At 57.7% G+C, this 11,228-nt stretch overlaps 2 protein-coding genes across 3 annotated transcripts; one reads left to right on the top strand and one right to left on the bottom strand.

Annotated features, from left to right (window-relative positions):
- Positions 1–3,790: 3,790 nt before the first annotated feature.
- Positions 3,791–6,407, top strand: TM4SF19 (transmembrane 4 L six family member 19). The gene is made up of 4 exons (XM_050308065.1): positions 3,791–3,982; positions 4,099–4,176; positions 4,765–4,949; positions 5,233–6,407. Exons 1-4 carry the CDS (start codon positions 3,806–3,808, stop codon positions 5,417–5,419), a joined length of 627 nt encoding a protein of 208 aa, XP_050164022.1. The 5' UTR covers positions 3,791–3,805; the 3' UTR covers positions 5,420–6,407.
- On the bottom strand, positions 6,402–10,612 carry NEU4 (neuraminidase 4). 2 transcript variants are annotated; one of them, XM_050308059.1, is made up of 4 exons: positions 10,156–10,612; positions 9,169–9,399; positions 8,538–8,793; positions 6,402–8,136 (listed from the first exon to the last, which is right to left on the bottom strand). In XM_050308059.1, exons 2-4 carry the CDS (start codon positions 9,367–9,369, stop codon positions 7,085–7,087), a joined length of 1,509 nt encoding a protein of 502 aa, XP_050164016.1. In that variant the 5' UTR covers positions 9,370–9,399; positions 10,156–10,612; the 3' UTR covers positions 6,402–7,084. The 2 variants fall into 2 exon arrangements, with proteins under 2 accessions (XP_050164016.1, XP_050164015.1); XM_050308058.1 differs by having other exon boundaries at positions 9,169–10,612.
- Positions 10,613–11,228: the final 616 nt, after the last annotated feature.

Raw genomic sequence — 11,228 nt, 5'->3', positions numbered from 1 at the left:
ATAGATTTGCAGATTCCATGGAGAGCAGGAAGAGAGACCACTGGGTTGTGCTGAGCATCCTCTGGCCAGGACCACAGGGGTGGCTGGTTTGACACTGAAACGTTTCATCTCAACGCTTCCAACTCTGCTCTGGTTCTCCTTGAAGCCAAAACGCTCTTGAAACCAAACTGTGCACTTTCCCCAGCCCCAAAGGAGTTTCGGGAAGAGAGGGGGAGCAGGGAAGCAAAGAAGCTGCGAGAAGGAGTCAGAGAAGGACCTTGCTGAGCTGGAATTGCTTTACATGGGACCAGGTCTGGCTGTGCCTGGCAGCAAGTTCCTTGCCCATAATTGCTGTGCTGGTGCTTTCACAATTAAGCTCTCGTGTGAGAAAGGCAGGGACACAGCCCCTCGTGTGCTGGGCTAAAATTAACCTTTTATTATTATGATGATGATTACTCTTACGGGTACAAGGGGAAGATCAGCAATCCCAGATTCCCCCCTGAAGCCTCCCCGGCACTGGGTGGCCTGAAGTTTCCTGTGGGAGATGATGGAGAGGATCATGTGTGGGGCAACGTGGGAAGCTCAGTATCGCTGTGACGTAGGAAAGGCACAAGATGAGGTTGCAACACATTTTCGTCCAGGAGCGAAGGAACACTTCCCCTCGTTCTAAGTAAGAAAAGAGAGAAAGGAGAAATTGGATTATTCTCAACACTCTGCTGTCCTACATGTTTTGCCTTTGCTGTTGTCTGCATTTTAGAGACCAATTTGTCTTATTTAGGAATAAAATGGGAATTTCCATGCCGCTGCAGACTCTGATTTTTCCTTTCAGAGGAGCTGTCAGGTAATCTGCTCCTCTCATTTTTCCTATAGGAACAGGATTGCTTGATGTGACCCGGCCTCACCCATTCATCTTTTCCCATGTGACTCTTGAGGGCTCCAACTCCACCTTCTGTTTCTTCCTGTCTTGGAGCAGGATTTATATCCTCGACTCTTTGATTCAAAAGCAGGAATAACCACTTTGAAACACATCAGCAAAGGGATGTGGGTCACCCTGGGTAGAGCAGGTTGGGGTATGGACCAAAGGCATCAGAACAAGACTGTCTCAGGACACTGACACAGCTTTGCAGCCGTGGTGGATTGGGAAGCCCCTGTCCCAAGCAGCTGATGTGCCTCAGGTCCTCGTGAACACACAAGGAATAGGAACCATCTCAAAACTCTTCTTGGAGAAGATTCTTCCTTCTGCCTGCACAGCCCATGAACTATTCTTCTCTTTGCTCATGTCACCTGCAAACTCCTCTACCAACAAAACTGCCCCATTTTTGCCATTTTTGTGGTGCTGCAGTTCCTCAGTCTCCTATTCTCGGACACAGAGATCATCCACATTCTCCTAATCCTGTTCCCGTACTGTCAGACCTTCCCTGGGGGAATAGCAGAGGAGTTTCCCTGTTGCATGGTAACTGCCAGTGTGGGCACCCCGGGTGGGAAAAGGTGGTGTCTGAGGACTTGGAATAATTCAGATGCCCAGGAACCTTTCTCTCTCAATCTTATCACAAGGGCATGAGCTGTACTCAGCACCTGAGGAAAAGCTGGGCCTCCTCTGAGGAAGAAAAAGGTGGGAGTTAGGAACCAGCTGAGACACGAGAATGTTTATTTAGAAACTTTTGTTAAAATATCAGTGAAAGAGGGGAATGTTTTCCCAACACAGTCACCACAGGTCGTTCCAGGAGCAACGGCGTTCGCTTCTCAGGCAGCAGTCGAGGCACTTTGTGCAGATGTGGTAGAAGCCTTAAAATGTGAAGTTGTGCCTGTTTTGATGAACTCTGGCAGTGAAAGGAGGAAGGACCGTGCAGAAGGATCAGCCACAGCACCGGAGGATCTGGCTCATTCAGCCAGGACAGTCATCCTTTGGATGGAAGGATCATGACTGATGCATGGGCGGACCTTGGGTGGGAGGAGGAAGAGAGGGAGCACCCCCTGGGGCATCATAAATAGGCAGCTGGGGAGAGATGCCTCAAGCACAGGGCTCATCCAGGGGTGGACGCTGCTGGCTCTGCGTGTCATCACTCCCAGGTAAGCCAGGAAGCGGGGAGGACAGATCCCCTGGGCTTTGCTGGGATCCCTGTGCCTTTCCATGGAGATGTGCTGGCAGAAGGGTCGAGGCTTTTGAGGGTCCTGAGGGAGACTGGGTCAGCTGCACTGTGGCTTTGCCTCCCCTCATGCAGGGGTTTGTCTGTGTTGGCTGAGGTGGAAGCTGCTTGTTCAAGGGGAACAGCACACCATGGGGAGCTTCCCAGGGGAAAGAGACCTCCTGCCGTCCCCAGGGAGAGGGCAGCTATGGAGGGGAGGGAGAATCCTTGGAGAGGTTGAGGTTGAAGAAAGCTCTGGCTGGTGAGAGCCTGGGCTGTGAGCTCAGAGGAGCAGGAGCTGTTCCAGAAGGTCCTCCATGGTGGGGAGCTGGGACTTGGCACTGGATACTCACGGCTGTAGAGGGAGGACAACCACTCACAATCCCTGGACTGCAGGCAGGACCACACTGATGGTGAGGGGCCCTAAATTCCACACAGCCAAGGCGGGCAGGATGGAAAGCAGAGGGGAGGTGGAACTCCAGGATGGGGGGAGCTGTTGGTCCACTCGGGTGTCTTGGCTCGTGTCCCCTCCACGCAGGTCTCCCAGCCCCTTCCTCCGTGCTCAGCCCTCCCTGGCATCCTGCTGGCACTGGTGTGGGTGGTCTCCAGCAGCTCCCATTGGGCTGCTGCTCCCTGGCCCCTCGGGTGGGCCGGGCCGGATGCGCTGCCTGAGCTGTCCCTCCCTGGCGCACGAGGGGGCTGAGGCAGCTCTTCCCACGGGAACAACCAACAACCACGTGGGGCAGTGGTGCCACAGCCACTTCTGCTTTGCAAAGCCAGAGTAAGCTTGAAAAAGATTATCCAGAGCCAGAAGCAGCTCGATCCGAGGAACTTGTGCAAAGTGGGTCACAATCCACTAGGAAAGGGGAAAATGCAAAGACCCAACTTGGAGCAAAAAGAACACAGGATAGAAGAAACCTGGGAGCCAGGACAGCATCAAAAACAGGTTGTTTTCAGAGGTCCCAGAGTGACCAATGGACATCCCTGCCTTGTAGGAAGAGAAGATAGGTAATTTTGGACAAGGTATCACCTGGAAATGGGCAGGTGCTTTCTAGGTGAACTCACAACTTAGTAAGATGTCAGTGGAGTTGGAGGGTAGGGGATAACCTTTCCTTAATTAACTTTAAGTGGTTTCAGCATACTCATACCTATGGCAGGATTAGTGTACGACAGGGATGGAGTTGCTGTTGGATTTTTGATTGGAGACTGATGTGCTTTCACAAGTCCTCATCCAAGGATTTTGCCCCTTTCCTGGCTCACTCCCACTTGCTGCAAATACTGAAACTGAGCCATGGTGGGTGGTTTGCCCCCTGCAGTAATATTATCACAGACTAGTTTGGGTGGGAAGGGACCTTAAAGACCATCTCGTTCCAACCTTCCAACCCTGGGCAGGGACACATTCTGGAGGAGCCGACCCCCTGGTTGTGGAGGTCTCCAAGGCTTGGTGTGGGACCCGCTGTTGTCTTAAACTCCATTGCCTGTTTGGCAAAGAAATATTAGGATTTCCGTTGGAAATGGCCCTCAAGTAGGGACAGTGCCAGTCGGGTGGGCTGGGCTGAAACCCAAACTCACCACCCAGCAACTCCTGTTCTCCCACAGCTGTGGGATGGGCTTGGGGTGGGGAAGCCGTGGGGCCCCACGAGGCTGAACGCAGCCCTTTCCTCTCCTCCTCTTCCTCCCTGTTCCCATGCAGGACAGACATGTGTGTGGGGAAGTGCAGCCGGATTGTTGGTCCCTGCCTGCTGGCCCTGGGCACGCTCTCCGTGGCAGCCAGCATCCTCCTGCTCTTCCCTGGCGGAGCATCCAAGTACCTGTTGGAGGGGCACATCAGCAGACACGCCATGGCCGTGCCGGGTGTCTGGGGAGGCGGCATCCCCGTGAGTACTGTGGGTCACACCCGTCCCTCCTCAGGGGCCTGTGGAGCAGGGACAGAGGGATGGAGCAGGGCAGGTGGCTCCTCTTTGTCCCCCAGCCTCACTTCTCCTTCCCACAGGTGCTGCTGGCGGCGACCCACATCACAGCATTGGGGTGGCGATGCGCCGGCTGCTCCAACTGCGGCACCCGCTGGAACGTAAGGGACCCCTGTGCTAAAGCAGTGCCCAGCAGCGTGGGGGGACGTGGGGTGGGACTGGCAGGGAGCCACCTCTGCCATGGCCCCACAGTGGGATCCTCCTCTCTCCTCATCCCATGGTGGGATGTGGTGGGTGGTCCCTCTCCCACGGCAGGTCCTGGCATGGTGTCCCTCTCCAACGGCCCCATGGTGGGACACGGCACAGACCCCCCTTTCTCATGGTCCCATGGTGGGATGCTGCGTGGTGCCCCCTTCCCAGAGGCTTTCCATGTGTACTGGCATGGGCTCTGTCCCACCAGGCTCTGCATGGCAGACCCCTGCTTGTCCCTGCTCCCTGCCCATTTCCCTCCCTGCCTGTCCCTGCTCCCTGCCCATTTCCCTCCCTGCCTATCTCCACTCCCTGCCTGTTTCTGCCTGGCCCAGCAGAAGGCTGTTCCGCCCTCAGCCACAGCTGCCGGGGATTGGAGCCCCTTGAGTTGAAGGGGAGGGGAGTTTTCCCCCCTACCAAACGTGCTGACAACCAGCAGCTGTGTTTTGGAGCCCGCCTGACTTCCAGTGTCCCCTCTGCCCCCCTGGTGCTCCCCACAGGCCTTCATCTCCACCGTGCTCTCCAAGCTGGCGTTCCTGGGCGCTGCCGCCTGCTTCGTCCTCTCCGGGGTGGGTTTGACCAACGGCCCCCTCTGCTTCTACAACGCCTCCGAGCACAGCCTCGGGCACGGGGCCCTCTGGGGTTACCCATTCCCAGATGCCGCTGGCCAGGGGCCTGACACCAGGTGAGGGGTTGAATCACCAGTGCTGCCTCATCTGCCTATTGCTAATTAGTCAGTGTTAATTATGGGGGTGGGGTGGGTGGGTGCTTGCAAGACCCCGGTAGCTCGAGGGGTGCTCACCTTCCATGAATTTCTACGTAGTGTTTTGCACCTCCATCACCCCTTGACCCCACTCATCCTCGAGCTGAAGAACGGGATGTCTGGGACACCCTCCATGGTGGAAGCGATGGGATTGCTGACCTGCCACGGGCAGCATCCTGCATCTCCTCCCCTCCCCTTCACACAGGGCTAGGACCTACCTCTACGATCGGCACACCTGGAGCGTCTGCCTGGAGCCAGAGGGCATCGTGGCCTGGAACGTCACCCTCTTCTCCATCCTGCTGCTCGTCAGCGTGGCCGAGATGGTGCTGTCCTTCCTCCAGATCCTCAACGGCTGCCTCGGCTGCCTCTGTGGCCTCTGTGAGGGCAAGTAGGGCCTGGGGGTGCCAGGAGGCTGCGCTCGGAGGAGGTGTCACCCCCGGTGTCACTTGGCTGGTGGCACACGCCGTGCTGGAGGTGTGGTAGGAACTGTGACACCGGCCCACTGCAAGAGCCCCGTGTGAGATGGACAGAGTGCCCTGTGGGGGACGTACACCCCAAGTGTTGGAGCAGCATTAGTGGGGCTGATGTGCCAAGTGCTGCCCCCATGCAGAGCACCCCAACCAGGCCATACCACTTCCCTCCTCCCTGGAGGGGGTGCCCTTGGGGCTGCCAGCTCTTTGGGGTTGGAAACTGGCCAGGTGAAGGATGGAGGTGAGGACTGGGCTCACGAAACCTCAGTGTGAGCCCAGCGGCTTCCTCAGCTACCTGCACCCACCCCAGTGCAAAACGTGACACTATGGTGTTCGTAGAGACAAGAGCAGGACTCTAACGTAATTTTTGTTAATCAGTTCGTATTCATGGCAGTTGGGCTGGTGTTTGTCACCTGCAGAGGGCAGGAGAGGGGAAGGAGACCAGAGAAGCCGAGCTGGGCTCTGGCTGGAGCGCTTGGATGGAGTCCTGCTGGAGGAGGCAGGGCTGGAATTGAGGTGTAGACCCCCAAAGTTCACCCCCACACAAATGTCAGGAGCAGCTGCTGCTCATCCCCAGGAGCAGGACCCCACCGCTGTGCTTACAGGGGGGTCCTGGTTTCAGTGCATCCCCTACTCCCCTAAACCTTTACAGGGACCCAGTGTGGGCCTGAGCCTGCCCAGGCTGGGAGGGTGTTTGCCTCCCACTGACAAGGGCCAAGGAAAGCAGTGATGGTGACAGCAGATTAAAGAAACCAAAGCACTGAGCCAGATTAAACAGTAACTGGGCCATTGTGGTGGTTTAACCCCAGGTGGCACCTGAGCAGCACACAGCCACTCCCTCACCCCCATCCTGTGGGATGGCTGAGGAGAGAATCAGAGAGTTAAAAGTGGGAAGATCCATGGGTTGACATAAGAACAGTTTAATAATTGAAATAATAATAATAAATTGTAATGTAAAGAAAATAACAAAGAGACAGAAATAGAACCTAAGACAGACAAGTGATGCAACACAAACATCTCTTTATCATCAGCCCAAATCCAAAACCCAGTCCCATCCCAGCTATGATGAAGGAACTGAACTCTACCCCAGCCCAAACCCTCACAGTGACTTCGAGGATACTGTTGAGAAAAAGCATTTTCATGAAAAAAGAAACAATTTATATAACATGAAATATTTATATAACATATAAAACATTTATATAACATAACTATTTATAACAACGGGAGGAAAACTCCCTGGAGCAGGGTGATGGTACCAGATGTGGCACAGTTGGAGCACCGTGTCCCCCTGACCCAGCACACAGGGACGGCACAGGGTGCCCCCAGCTGCCTCCTTTTGGCATTGCTCTTGCTCCCCAGCATCTGTTTCTTGAGTGGTTCTTGCTGGAAAGGAGCCTGGGGCTGGGTGGGGGGCACAAGCCTCCCCACCAACCGATATATAATTTAAAAAAAAAAAAAAGTGAGATCGAACACAGCCTGGGGACGGTAACACTGCTCTGTGTGATGTGGCCCTGGACGGGGGGGCGGGACCTCAGGCTATGGGTTGATGATCTGGCGCTAGGGGGTGGGAGCTGACCCGGGGGATCACTAGGATAGGAGGCAGCTCCTTCGGCCCCGCTTCCCGTGGCGCCGGGGGCCGCGGCACCGGCGGGGAGCAGCGGCTGTCACGGGGATGTTCTGGAGCACGTCGTGCAGCGTGAACATGCTGAAGGAGATCTGCTCGTAGGGCGACTTCGTCCCGTTCTCGTATAGGCAGGCGAAGGCGATGGCCGTGCCACCGGCCACGGGGGCCTCCGTGTAGGGCAGCTCCATGTAAGCCAGGTCTGAGTAAGCGCTTGGACCCTCATAGATGACCCAGGGCTCTGTCCAGCTCTCCGCATCCCTGGGGAAGGTGCTCAGGTGAACCCCCATGTTGACCCGTGACATGGGGCTGGTGGGGTGGGAGTAGAGGATCCAAGTCGGCGCTTGGAAGAAGGGAGTGGGGCTGGGGGTTGCTGCAGGGTCCCCCTGGGCCAAGGTGACACTGTGGGCTTGCTGGTGATGCCCTGGGGTAGAACAGTCCTCATCGGGCTCATCTGCCTCATGGTGGCTGCCAGTGGCCACAGTGGGCAGCTCATCACCCACTGCCTTCCAGGTGGGCAGGTACCGAAACCCCTGGCACATCCTGGGCAGCAGCTGTTGAGCTGAGCCCTGGAGGGGCAACACAGAGTCCTTGGAGGTGGTGGGGACATAAACAAATGGTGCTGGGAAGCCGATGACACTGCCATGACAGCCATGGGGGGGCTCGACCAGCCGCTGGACCAGCTGCCCCCTGTGGAAGACGGCCCCGTCATCCGTGCTGAGCGCCTGGACCCTGAAGCCCAGCGGGCTGCGGGCATTGCAGTACAGGACGTTGGATCCGTCCTCCTCATCCACCGAGACCAGCTGGCACTCGCCCGTCTGCAGGTTGGGGATGAACTCCCCGAAGCGCCAGCCGCGGCCGTGGTCGTCGCTGTAGAAGGCGAAGGAGTGCGGGGTGGTCTTGCAGAGCTGCCCGAAGCACTCCTTGCAGTCGATGTGGTAGCTGTAGGCAGGCACCAGCAGCCGGCCGGAGCGCAGCTGGATCCCGTGCCCAGGGCCCAGCGCGAACGTCGCCCAGTCTGCGGAGCGGAGATGGGATGGGGTGAAGGTGCAGTGGGCAAACTGTGACCACCATGGTACCCTGCCATGCCCATGGAAGGGTCTCCCGGGCTTCCCCCATCCAGCCAAGCCAGGTGGTGGGTTGGGAGGGCAGCCTCGTGCTGCCTGGTTGTCCTCATGCATGGTCCTTCCCATGGCTATGGGTAGGTCTCCATCTTCTTCCTACCCCAAGCACTATAGATACTCCCTCCATCCCCTCTCCCCTCCATCTAAGGTTCTCTTCCACCCTCTTGGAAGCTTGTGGGCTTCCTACTCTAAGCTCACCTCCAGCCACACCACAGGTGGTTCCAGGAGGCCAAAACCTACAGTCACCTTCTTGCTGGCTATCCTTCCCCCTCCCCAGCCCTCTCCAGCTGGGTACCTTTGATGGCTGCACCAATGACCTGCTGTGTCAGGTCTGTGGCCGCGCTCCAGCTCAGGCCCTGGTCGGCGCTGGTGACGCAGCAGAGGCGGGTGACGTTCTGGCCAGTGACAATCTGGTAGGCTTCGGGCGTCCTGCCCAGCACCGTGATGAAGAAGAGGAAGAGGGTGCCTGTGAATTCATCGTAGAGCGGGCAGGGGTTCATTGACCGGTGGTGCTGCAGTGTCGCTGTCTCCAGCACGCGCATGTCTTCCCACTGCCCAGGGAGGAGGAGGAGGAGAGAATAGAAAGGGATGAGACAGGAGAGGAACATCCCACTTTTTCACCCAGAGAAGCTGTGACTGCTCCGTCCCTGGAAATATTCCAGGCTAGGTTGGACAGGGTTTGGAGCAACCCTTTCTCTAGTGGAAGGTGTCCTGCCCAAGGCAGGGGGGTAGAACGAGATGAGCTTTGAGGTCCCTTCCAACCCAAACCATTCTGGGATTCCATGATTCACTTCACCCATCCCAGCCTCCCCCTTCCATGCAGCCGTCTCCCAGTGCTCAGCTGTGCCACACAAATACAACCCCCCGTCTGTCCCCGTGTCCCCAGCCCTGCGTGTCCCTCAGCCCAGGGTGCACCCCCGTCCCACCTCCACGTAGCTGCCGTAGATGGTGCCGCGGCGCAGCACCAGCAGGTTGGCGTGGGCATCGTCGGCGCTGAGCCGCTCCTCGGCGAATGCCAGCAGCTTGGCCACGCAGGGCAGGTAGAGCAGGGCAGGCACACGGTACGTGACGCCGTTGGATTCCCTCTCAAAGAGCACGGTCCGGGCGGGGAAGTGCCGGGAGCCCATGGGGTCTGCGGCAGAAGGATGCAACCCCCACTACAGCGGGTTGGAGAAGGAGGGGGATCAGCTGCTGGGCACGGCCAGGGGCACTGGGCTGTCCTTGGAAGGGTTGGGGATCTAACGTGGTAGCTTTGGGCTTGGGGAAGAGCCAGGGAGCAGGGACTGAGGGGCAGGGCTGGGGTGGAGAGAGGCTGAATGTGCACTGCTCTGGTGAGGAGTCCCTGAGGCTCAAAGGGTGGCCATGTCTTTGGGTACCAGCAAGGAGGCTGCCCTGGGGACCCCAAAATAAAGTTAAATAAAATTAAATTGATCTTCAAGATGCTCTTCTGGGAAATCAAGGCCAGTGAGCAAAGGAGCTCCCTGCTCCCTTCAAGTGGGCGCTGGGAGGGCAGAGCCCACCTCTGCACACACAGGATCCCCAGATCAGCCCAGGCTCATCAGGAGGGGGTCAGGGAGTGTTTTGTCCTGTACCTCTGGTGCTTCCAGCACCATGGACCCAGTGGGCTCCCTTTTCCCTCTCCTCTGTGGGGGGAGCCTGGGGTGCACAACACAGACTGCAGGGTCCCTGGCCGGGCTGTCCCTGCAGCAGAGGGTGCGAGCTGTCCCCAAGTGCCCTTCCTTTGGGGTCAGCAGGAGTGCAGTGACTCCACGGTCCCTGGGGATTATTACCATAGGAAGAGATAGGCACCCCACTCCGGGCACAGATGGAGCAGCCAAGAGTGACTTTCACCTGTGGTTTAATCAGGAGCTTTTGCTGCTCTAACACCCCCCAGAGAAAGCGAAGGCACTCACCGCGTCCTGCTCAGCTGGGCTGTCCCCTCTGTCCCTCGGCCCCAGCAGCTCCCGCCGTTGCCAGGTTCCCGCAGAGCCGTCTCCTCACTGCTTGGCTGCCACCCCCTCCCCTTGCAGGGTCCCCCCACAGATGGGTCACGGGGCTCCCGCGGTGGCGGTGGCCAGGAAAAATCCCTGAGTCAGCAGTGGCGCTGCTGGTGCCGTGCCCATGGCACAAAGGCACCGTAATTGGCCCGGGCAGAGCCGGCGTTCCCGCGGCTGCTAAGCCTCCTTCTTTGGACCGCCGGGGATGGGATGCGAGGGGAGCCATGACGGGGGAATTACATCTCCTGCCTCAGTTTCCCTCCTCCTGCAGGCTGGGAGGTGCTGCAGCCCATGTTCACCATGGTCCACCCTGCTGTGAGCTCCCCAGCCTGGGGGTTGTGGTCTGGAGGGTCCCAGTCCTCCCAGGACAACCTTCCCAGGACCCCCAACTTTCCCAGGACACCCAGCCCTCCCAGAACCCCCAGCCCTCATAGGACCCCCAAATCTCCTCAGGATCACCAGCCTTCCCAGGCCCCCTAGCCTGCCCAGGACCCTTACCCACACACAGGTCAGCTACTAAGAAACTATTTTTACACCTATATTCCATTTCTGTCATCAGCTTAGCTTAAAGGGGCTTGACAAAATTCACAGGGCAGGTCATGGATCAGAAGCTCCAAGGGAAAACTGATGCAGATGCTGCAGAAGTGCCCGTGAAGCCCCCTGGGATGGCCCAGGTTGACCACAAGTGGCTCCAGCTGCTCCACCCTGCTGGTACAAATGCCTCCCAAGCCTTGGGTTAAGAGGGTTCCTGGAGCAGGGAACCGTGAAAATGCTGTTAATCTTTGTTGTTGCTGCTGGACACCTGCCTGTGAGGAGCACAGGTTGCAGGGCAGGTTAACCCCTGCCTCAGCTTCTTCTCTGCTGGATTTCAACAGAGCCGAGGAAAATCCTGGGTCTGCTTCCCACCCCAGTCCCCAGATAGCTTCCCAGCTGGAGCTGCTGCCCCACAGCTTCACCCCTGAGGCAACACTGCTAGCCAAGCAACCCCA

Source organism: Myiozetetes cayanensis, unplaced genomic scaffold (assembly GCF_022539395.1).
Source record: "Myiozetetes cayanensis isolate MyiCay16 unplaced genomic scaffold, myiCay2020 scf13, whole genome shotgun sequence".
In the NCBI taxonomy this organism is placed as follows: Eukaryota; Metazoa; Chordata; class Aves; order Passeriformes; family Tyrannidae; genus Myiozetetes; species Myiozetetes cayanensis.
The sequence above is the reverse complement of the archived record's forward strand: the minus strand, read 5'-3'. Positions and strand labels throughout refer to the sequence as shown.

Coding starts and splice junctions, on each gene's coding strand:
- TM4SF19 (XM_050308065.1), top strand. CDS start 3,806: ATGTGTGTGGGGAAGTGCAGCCGGATTGTTGGTCCCTGCCTGCTGGCC. Junction 3,983..4,098: donor TCTGGGGAGGCGGCATCCCC/GTGAGTACTGTG, acceptor TCCTTCCCACAG/GTGCTGCTGGCGGCGACCCA. Junction 4,950..5,232: donor GGCCAGGGGCCTGACACCAG/GTGAGGGGTTGA, acceptor CCCTTCACACAG/GGCTAGGACCTACCTCTACG.
- NEU4 (XM_050308058.1), bottom strand. CDS start 9,369: ATGGGCTCCCGGCACTTCCCCGCCCGGACCGTGCTCTTTGAGAGGGAA. Junction 8,794..9,168: donor TCTACGGCAGCTACGTGGAG/GTGGGACGGGGG, acceptor CTCCCTGGGCAG/TGGGAAGACATGCGCGTGCT. Junction 8,137..8,537: donor CATTGGTGCAGCCATCAAAG/GTACCCAGCTGG, acceptor TCCGCTCCGCAG/ACTGGGCGACGTTCGCGCTG.